This window comes from Buceros rhinoceros, unplaced genomic scaffold (assembly GCF_000710305.1).
Source record: "Buceros rhinoceros silvestris isolate BGI_N320 unplaced genomic scaffold, ASM71030v1 scaffold13032, whole genome shotgun sequence".
Classification (NCBI taxonomy): Eukaryota; Metazoa; Chordata; class Aves; order Bucerotiformes; family Bucerotidae; genus Buceros; species Buceros rhinoceros.
Genome location: NW_010400748.1, coordinates 3481 through 12643, shown reverse-complemented (window position 1 = coordinate 12643; position 9163 = coordinate 3481). Strand labels below are relative to the sequence as shown.

The window sequence follows — 9163 nt, the reverse complement described above, 5'->3', positions numbered from 1 at the left end:
GTGGTAAACTTATTTTCCCCCCCCCCCCTTTTTTTTTAACTGTTTAAATTGCTTAGGTTGAAACTTCCCATGCTATGGGTTAATCCTGGGCTGAACTTCCCAGGTTCAGGCAATCAGAAGGAAGAGAAATACTGTCTTGCCCCTACTTTAATTCAAGAAGCCTGGTCCCCTGTGCCTTGGTGCAAGGCTCCGCAGTGGGCAGCTCCAGTCCCAAGGAGGTGCCTCTGACCATTCCCAAAGGAGGAACAAACCCCAAAGCCTACTCGCATTCTTTACCAGATGGTGAAGAAGAACTGTCACCATTCACACCTGCTCAGAAATCAGCTACCAAAGGCTATGGCTTCCCCTGATTCTGCATCTGTCTTCTGACTGCTCCATGCCTTGTTGCTCCGGATGCGGCAGGACAATGCACGGTGTACCAGTGCCTGTGCCAATGCGAGGGGAGACGAGGGCTGGGGACAGCCTGCTGCTCCCCACGTAAAGCCTCCAGGCTCACCCACATGCAAAAGCTAATAAGCATAATAATGCAGATTAAAATTCCCCAGCGTAAGTATCATGAAGGGAGTTACACTGGGATAACTATGGACAGAGAATCCACCCACCAAATTCCCCACTGCATGCGTACCTTAGTTGGGCACATCCCCAAGATCAGTGGCTCCTCGTCAGCTGCTTTGGATGAACAGCAGTCGTCTCCATTCAAGTGGCCTTCCTGATCGAGCCCACCCTGGCACACCACAGAACTGCCAAATTAGGAGCTGACTTTTTTTTCCATTAGGCATGAGCAGCTAATTCCAGCTATGACTGCAGTCATTTCATTGAGTGGGCGAACGTGCACGAGATATATTCCACCACCTATTTTGGGTTGACAATAAACACTGGGTGCCTGGCTATGTCACTCCCCACAGTCTTAAACGGTCCAGAAAGAATATGGTTCTGGAAGGTGGGTGTTTGCTAGCGCTACCTGCATGCAGAGGCTGGTAGCTTGTGCATTCGCGCCAGGGAGGGCAGTGGCCGCCACACATCACTGGTGTCAGGCAGAGCAGAGCGTGCCACCAAGGGCTGCCTGAGATGGGATGGGGCAGGGCTGTGCTTCTCGCACTTCTTGACTCTCCTCAAGAGAGCAGCCTTGCTACTCCTCCTTGGCTCTGCTTCCTTCAACCGCAGAGTAAGACATCCTAAGGAAGGAAGCACAAATCTTGCTTGTCTGGGCTCAGCTCTCAGAGATCGTGAATGTCCTCCAGTGGTGTGGCGTGGTTTGCTCACCCCTTTCTGTCCACTCTCATGAGGCAGCACAGATCAGGGGGATAGTAAGGATGAGGAGGGAGGAGGTAAGGAACTGCCCTGCATCCACCTGTATTCTACTTCTCAGCATGGACTCAAGGTACCCACAGGGTCCACCCTTCCTGTGTGGTCCCTTATTTCCCTGTATTGCCATGCTTCGGGTCCCCACTGCAATGGCCAGGCTCTGCACCGTTTACAGAGGACACGTTTCCCCTGCCTAGAGAAGAAGCAGAAATGGAGATGACTCTCCCTATACACAATGCTCAGGAAGATCCACAGGTAGCAGGTATGAAAATGGAGAGGACAGTAAGAGGAACATGTAGCTGCAGAGATTTTTCCAGGCTCAAAGTCAGGATTCCTACATCTCCTTGGACTTCACAAGACTTATGAAAATTTCTGCACCAGAAGGTATGAAGAAGATGAATAACAAAGCAAGCTGTTAGTGAGCTCTTCCACCCAGACGCAGCCCATAAGACATTGGTACCTTTGCTTTATTCTCCTTCCCTATTGGTATAGTTTCTTTCTGTGTGAAGAAGGGCAGTCCTGAGCAGGAGCTCCCGATTAGGGCACAGCCTCCTGCTTGGCAGTGGCCCCTTCAGAAATCCACATTTGTCAGGGGCTCCTGTGGGAACATATCCCCTGTATGCGTCAGGCTCTTAATTAACCCAGACTTAGCAGATGAACAAACAAACCAAATGTTGTCCCTTCATCTGTACTGAGCCATTCCTAATAACTAGCTCAGACGAGCTCCCCTTTTAATCTGTTTTAGAGGTGGATAATGCGGGAATCTCCCTCTTCCAACATTGTCTTAGAGCACCGAGCTAGATAAATCAGGTTTATCTCCTTGGCAAGAACCACTATGAAAAAGATCCACATTCCGAGCACACTTCCAAGATTTCTGCTGAACGTGGGATCCCCACACGAAGATGCTCATGGGAATGAGGAGAGTACCATGAGACCACAGCCAGCTCCTGCCATTCCACTTCTGAGGTCCTATGGCTTTGTTTGTTTCAACAGTGCCACCCTGAACAAGCTGATCCTGGCACTGGGAACAGAAGACAGCACCTTCCTGCTCAGCAGAAACAGTCTGTGCCCTTCTCGCTCTCCTTGCATTAGCTTTTCTGCTGGTGGCATTAAACATGCCACAGAAGCAGGGGTGGCTGGAGGGGAGCTGTAAGGAGCCCACATTGCTTCACTCAATGCAACACATACCCATAGAAACAAACCTTTTCTGACTGCACCCAAGCTTTCCTCCATGAAGAATGAGTGCCTCTCCTGCAAATGTTCTCTGTGACTCCAGCATTGTTCCCTTTGGAGCACAGCAGATGCAAGGAGGGTTTTCCCAGGAGGAGCAGGGAGACGCTTCTGAATTAACACACTGCCAGGGCAACAGGGTAGGGGCACCAAGTTCCTGGGACAGGAGTGCCTCCCAGGGCCAGGCTCCATTAAAGCACCTCCTGTTGGGTACAGCACTGCCCTGCAGCAAAGTCCTCTCTCTGTCAGGGCTCAGATGCTTTTTTTCTCTTAGGTTCTCTCTTTTCTGTTTAGCTTTTATGGGACATATTTTTCCACAGCACATCCACCTGAGTAGAGGAGCCTTTTTTCCTTCACCCAGCTGTATTACTGTTTTCTTGCCTCCCTCCTTTTCAAGGGTCTGTACAAGACACCTTCTATGTTAGGATTTTTCTGGACTTTGAAGCCTTTTAAGTTAGCTTTCACTTAAAAATCCACAACCAAACAAAAAATTCTTTCAATCTGAATTTCAGCAGAGCGATACCAGGATTTTTTAAAGATTCTTTCAGTTTGGCAACTGTTTGAATAACTTCTACTTAGGTTAGCCCAGTATTTCCCACTGTATAAGAACACCTCCCTTTCCTACTGAAAACCTGATTTTCCGTTGGAACTGCTTCACCTTGCCTCTAGATCAGGGAAGGAGGAGGTGAACATCAGAAATTATTTACTTTCATTGGAATAATTTTCTTCTATGGTGATTTTTCTTGGTTCCCAGCAGAATGAAACATGAGGTGTAACTTTCCTCCCTGCAGCTGTCCAGCATAAATTGCCCAAGTGCTCAGATGTGGTATTTCCTTCTGATGATAGAAGATACTTACGTTTGCATTCTGCCCCTGTTTGCAGAGCACCAACAGCCCCAGGGAAGTACCTGGCGGCCCACCTCCAGCCATGGCAGCCCAAAGCTCAGCATTAAGGCCTGGGATGTACTTCTCAGTTAGTTACCACTGCGAACACTGAAGAGTTTCAAGATGTTTATTTGACAGGCAACAAAATTAAAGACATTGCCTCTAAGAGAGAGATCTCCAAGGGAAGAGGACAGGAGTGGAAGGACAGAGACACTGGAGTACTTCACGGTAAAGGTCTAAGAGAGGCCTTTTCCTACTTGTTGAAACCAAAAATACATGCGCCTAAGTAAAAAGGTAGAGGATTAAGAAGAGAAGAAGGATAAAAATTTGTGCTCTTCAGGTTTAGTTAATTCAAGATCCTCAACTTGCTATCATTGGCAGTTTGCCTTTCCCCATCTCTTGTCCACAAAACCACTACTAGATCTTATGTTGTGCCACAAGGGGCAATTTCCATTCAGTTCTTTTAAAGGGTACCTTAGGCAGAGACTTTTAAGCAGAGCAGGAAACTGCTGGCCGGGGTAAGTTCTGCCACTACCATCCATCTTAACTGCAACAAGTGAAAAACAGAGATTGGAAGTTTGGAAAATTAAAATCCAGTCCCTGGGAAGCTAACATCCATTACAGCGGTTAAATGAGGGCAAACCGTGTTGCATCAAGAGGCCATTGATTTTGGTGCAGGGTTGATGCCTCCTCGCAAGGGTGAGGGAGGGAGACAAGACCACTTCTGTGGGTGCAGCTGGAGCTGCTGGTGGCTGCAGTGAAGGGGGACCTCACTGAGCATGCACTGGTTGCCCCAAGGGTGGGCTCCCCAAAAGCATCCAAGTCCCCAAGTTAACTCAGGGGATCTCTCCCGTTCTTTGTGTTTCACACACAGACACTGAGAAGTCCCAGCAAAACCAGACGGACGACTCCAACCCGGAAGACGGCTCACTCAAGAAGAAGCAGCGGAGGCAGAGGACGCATTTCACCAGCCAGCAGCTCCAGGAGCTGGAAGCCACTTTCCAGAGAAACCGTTATCCAGACATGAGCACCAGGGAGGAGATTGCAGTCTGGACCAACCTGACAGAGGCACGAGTCCGGGTAGGACTGCAGCCTTCACACCTTCCTGGTCCCAAGCTTGTGGGGAGGAAGCCACAAGCTGTGATACAAACCACCAAGCTGTCCCCAAACCAAGGACAGAATTGAGGGCACTAGAAAATTACCCTGTCTTGAAAACAGCTCACCAGGCTCTACACTCAAGATATCCAGCCAAACACATACTCCTTGCTGGTGGTGCCTTCCCCATCCAGTCCCACCTTGCAATAACATAGGGAGGTGCGAAGCCCAGGCTCTGCCCCACAGAGCCCACCAGCTGACTGCCCTGACTTGGCAGACCCCTTCCTTGCAGTGCTATTGTCACCCAGCCTTAGCCTTGCTGGAGAGCACTCTTTGGAGTTTCCAAACAGTCATAGGCATAGCATGGCAGGGCTCCAGCTGGAATGAGAGCTTCTCTCTGCTGCTAGAAATATGAGTTAGCAGCACCATGAATAGCCTTCCAGCAGCTTCCATGCTCTAGGAAGTTATATTGTTTGAGCCCCTCCAACACTAGCAGATTTTCCTGTTAGGAGTCTGTCTTCTAACACCCCTCCCCAAGCTGTTTCTGAGGTGAAATCAAAACAAGAGAGGTTATTTCCTCCGCTCAGCAGCTTTCAAACCACATCCCCCAAATACTTTGCTCCCAGGTCACACAACCCCAACCCCTCCTCCTGGGCTGTGGTCACTTGGAAACACAGCCAGTATTTTCTTCCCTTTTCCCCATATAAAGTGGTTGAGTGAGGTGGGTTATTCTGTGCATTGTAAAATGGCAGTAGTTTCGTTTTGATCTAGGTGGTGATTCTCACTGGGAGATGACCCTGCAGTCCAGACATCTTGCTGCAACTCTTTCCTGATGCTTAGCCCCCTAGCTCCCTGGGAGCATCCCTGGCCCTTCAACAGCTCTCACCTTGCTGGGCAAAGAGACCAGGGCAAGGCCCCTTCCAGGGACAGCCCAGAGTAATTCTCATACCTTCCCTTCCTCTCTCTCTCTCTCTCTCAGGTCTGGTTCAAAAACCGTAGAGCTAAGTGGAGGAAACGGGAGAGGAACCAACAGGCTGAACTGTGCAAGAACAGCTTTGGAGCCCAGTTCAATGGACTGATGCAGCCTTACGACGACATGTACTCCAGCTATTCCTACAACAACTGGGCCACCAAGGGGCTTGCCACCAGTCCGCTCTCAGCCAAGAGCTTCCCATTCTTCAACTCCATGAATGTCAGTCCCCTCTCCTCCCAGCCCATGTTCTCCCCACCCAGCTCCATCGCCTCGATGACCATGCCTTCATCTATGGTCCCTTCTGCGGTGACCGGAGTACCAGCCTCCACCCTCAACAACCTGGGAAACATCAACAACCTGAACAGCCCAAGCCTCAACTCCGCTGTCTCATCCAGTGCCTGTCCTTACGCCTCAACAGCCAGCCCCTACATGTACAGGGACACATGCAACTCCAGCCTTGCCAGCCTGCGGCTGAAGGCCAAGCAGCATGCTAGCTTCACCTACCCGGCGGTACAGACGGCAGCTTCCAATCTGAGCCCTTGCCAATATGCTGTGGACAGGCCTGTATGAAGGGCTGCCCTCCGCCAACCAGGGACTTGACCTTAGCCTGACAAAAGGAGACCTTTAGCTCTACAACTGCGTACGTCCTGCAGAGAATGAGAGTGAACACAAGAGAGCAAGAGAGCAAGAGTGAGCTGCAAGCAGGCAGACGGACCTCTATGAAGATTTGTCTATCATATAGTGAATTTTGACTGTCTTTCCCCTCCCAAACCCCTTCCCCTCTTGCCCACCACACCTCCTCCTTCGTGGTAAACAAACCAAAACAGTCTACTGGAAGCCCCATGGGGAAGTAGCAGCCCTGATGTGAGGGGTGTCTGACCCATAGGCAGCAGAACCAAGTGTGTTTCAATCTGCCCCTCCGAGTCCCGCAGGGCTGAGCTCCCCAAATCCCTGAGACAGCACAGGCAGCCGTATGCCATTCCTACAGGGAACAGCCAGGGGCAGGGTAATGTGGGGGCTGCCATTTGGTGCTTGGCTGACCCCTTCTCCCTGCACATGTGCAAGATCTCTGTTAAAGATGTCTTGTCCACTTATTTATGATACAGCCAGAAAGAAAAGCCTTGTCTCTGTCAGTTGGCATCTCTCTTTAGCATGGCCCTTCAGACTTGAAGCCTTTAGGAACTGGGAGTTGTAAGGATATAAAATATGTGTGTGTATATATATCTTACATATATACAAATACATATGTAGACACTAAAATAAGCTTTTTTGTTTTGTATGTGAAATAACCTACAAAGTAGACCTTGAAACCAAAAACCCCATAAAGCAAGCACATCCACTGAGGCAGCAACCTGCCTGTCATGCTTTACTGCTTCGGTCATTTCCAGTCAGGTAGGAACACCTTTGCCAGTGTACATCCAAAACATCTCCTTTTGCAACAGTCAGCTCCCCCTTGCACATCTCCTTCCCTTCCCTTCTCCAAATCCCATTTCCAAAAGAGATAATAAAATAAAAGTTGGCACAATCCCTTTAAGGCTTCTGCCTGTCTGGTTATTGAGAAGCTGAACCTGTGTCTGAAGACTCAGAAATCAAGTGTCGGCAGCCCAGGCAAGAGTGAGCATCCTTGGGAGTGCCAGCATGAGGCAGCCCGAGTTGGAACAGGGGCCTGGGATTTGGAGGAGCCATCTCTGTTCCTCACTTAGAAATCAAACACCTGGCTCCTTAGGACAAAAAAAACCCCAACTCTGTGGACACAGTATGAAAGGGAAAACAAGCCCCTTCCTTGTTCCATCTTTGCCCGCACCCACTGCAGCAGGAAGGTCAAGCTTCTCCTGGCTCAGGCTTCCCTGCTGTGCTGAATGGGGCCAGTGCCTTTGGGCTCCTGGCACCCCAGGTCCGGGGAGGCCCCCCAGGCACTCCCACTGCAAACAGTGGTCCCCAGGGGAGAGGCTGGCTTCAGTAACCTGCCCTGCTAGCCTCCCCCTGCACAGTTTTTGTCGGGAAAACTGTAAAACTGAGGCGGCTCTCCTGAGCTGTACCTGCACCTGAGGGACCTGCGGCTTCAGCCAATGCAGAGGGATGCAGCAGGTTCCTCCAAGGGCCCAGGGAAGCTCCATGTGCATCAGGGGTGCAGGACATCCCTACCCAGTGCAGGCACATGCTCCAAGGGAAAAGCACAAGCCAAATATTTCATTTTTCTCTTAGGAAAAAAAAAAATAAACGAACCAAAATCACATAATCACAACAAACTATCCTACTTGGATGAGTGGGATAGGCAAACCTGGCATAAAGCAGGTTTCTGCAATGTTGTTAACATGCTGAGAGGAAGTAAATTCTTTGTTAAGAAGGTGTCCGCTCTAGGACACAGTAAGAGATCCTTTGCAAGCAAAGCATAAGAACCACTCAGTCTTTGCCAAAGCCTATTCCACAGGGAGCAGCTGCTGCTGAAGGTATTACTGAGCAGATGCTGAAAGCAGTCACAGATGTCAGTCCAACTTCACTGTAACAGAATTATTCTTTGCTTTGAGCTAATCCAAAATGAGGGAGCCAGTTTACCCTGCACTGGATCAGCTACCACTGGCAGCACAACCCTATCCGCAATATGAATTCAAAGATCAAGAATAAACATCTAAAACACAGATGTAGCACATCCAAGACAAGACCATTCACTGTAACCCGGATACTACCTTGTCAGTGGGCGCCAGTGCTGCTGAGATAGCTTCAGTATATATAGCTTCAGCCTCCATTCTGTACGGGAACCTCTGTCCAGTAGCCTTCCCACCAAACACATGCCTTGTCTTGGTGCTGTAGTGCTTAACTCCTTTCTCTGCCATGGCTAAGGAAAGAAAGAAAGGCCTGGGCCTATCTTTATCCTCTGACATCCTTCTGATATCCTCTCCTCCACTGAGCCTGAATCACGGAATCACAGAATTATTTTGGTTGAAAAAGACCTTTAAGATCGTAAAATCCAACCGTTAACCCAGCACTGCCAGGTCACCTCTAAGCCATGTCCCTAAGCACCACATCCACACAGCCTTTAATTCCCTCCAGGGACGGGAACTCCACCACTGCCCTTGGCAGCCTGTTCCAGCCTGTTGACAACCCTTTTTGTGAATTTTTTCCTAATATCCAGCCTAACCCTCCCCTGGCACAACTTGAGGCCATTCCTCTTGTCCTATCACTTGTTACTTGGGAGGAGAGATTGACCCCCACCTTGCTACAGCCTCCTTTCAGGTAGTTGTAGCGAGTGATAAGGTCTCCCCTGAGCCTCCTTTTCTTCACGCTAAACAACCCCTATCAGCACTCCTGATAGGACTTGTGCTCTAAACCCTTTACCAACTTTGCTGCCCTTCTCTGGACACACTCCAGCATTTCAATGTCCTCTTTGTAGTGATGTCTCCAAAACTGAACGCAGTATTTGAGGTTTGGCCTCACCAGTGCCCAGTACAGAGGGACAATCATTCCCTTCTCCTGCTGGTCACACTATTGCTGGTACAAGCCAGGATGGCATTGGCCTTGGCCACCTGGGCACTCTGCTGGCTCATGTTCAGCTGCTGTCGACCAACATCCCCAGGTCCTTTTCCGCTGGCCAGCTTTCCAGCCACTCCTCCCCAGGCCTGTAGCATTGCAGGAGGTTGTTGTGACCCAGGTGCAGGACCCGGCACTTGGCCTTGTT

At 49.8% G+C, this 9163-nt stretch overlaps 1 protein-coding gene across 2 annotated transcripts in view; it reads left to right on the top strand.

The window, feature by feature from the left end:
* The window catches only part of LOC104489811 (pituitary homeobox 3), a 6996-nt gene extending 655 nt beyond the window's left edge, over nt 1-6341 (top strand). Inside the window, exons 1-3 of one of the 2 annotated variants that reach the window (XM_010132017.1) lie at nt 501-536; nt 4296-4499; nt 5494-6341. In XM_010132017.1, the coding sequence (XP_010130319.1) occupies nt 501-536; nt 4296-4499; nt 5494-6057 (804 nt within the window). In that variant the 3' untranslated portion in view covers nt 6058-6341. Of the gene's footprint in view, nt 1-500; nt 537-4293; nt 4500-5493 lie in introns of those variants that run through there. The other variant, XM_010132016.1, reaches the window with a different exon arrangement.
* Nucleotides 6342-9163: the final 2822 nt, after the last annotated feature.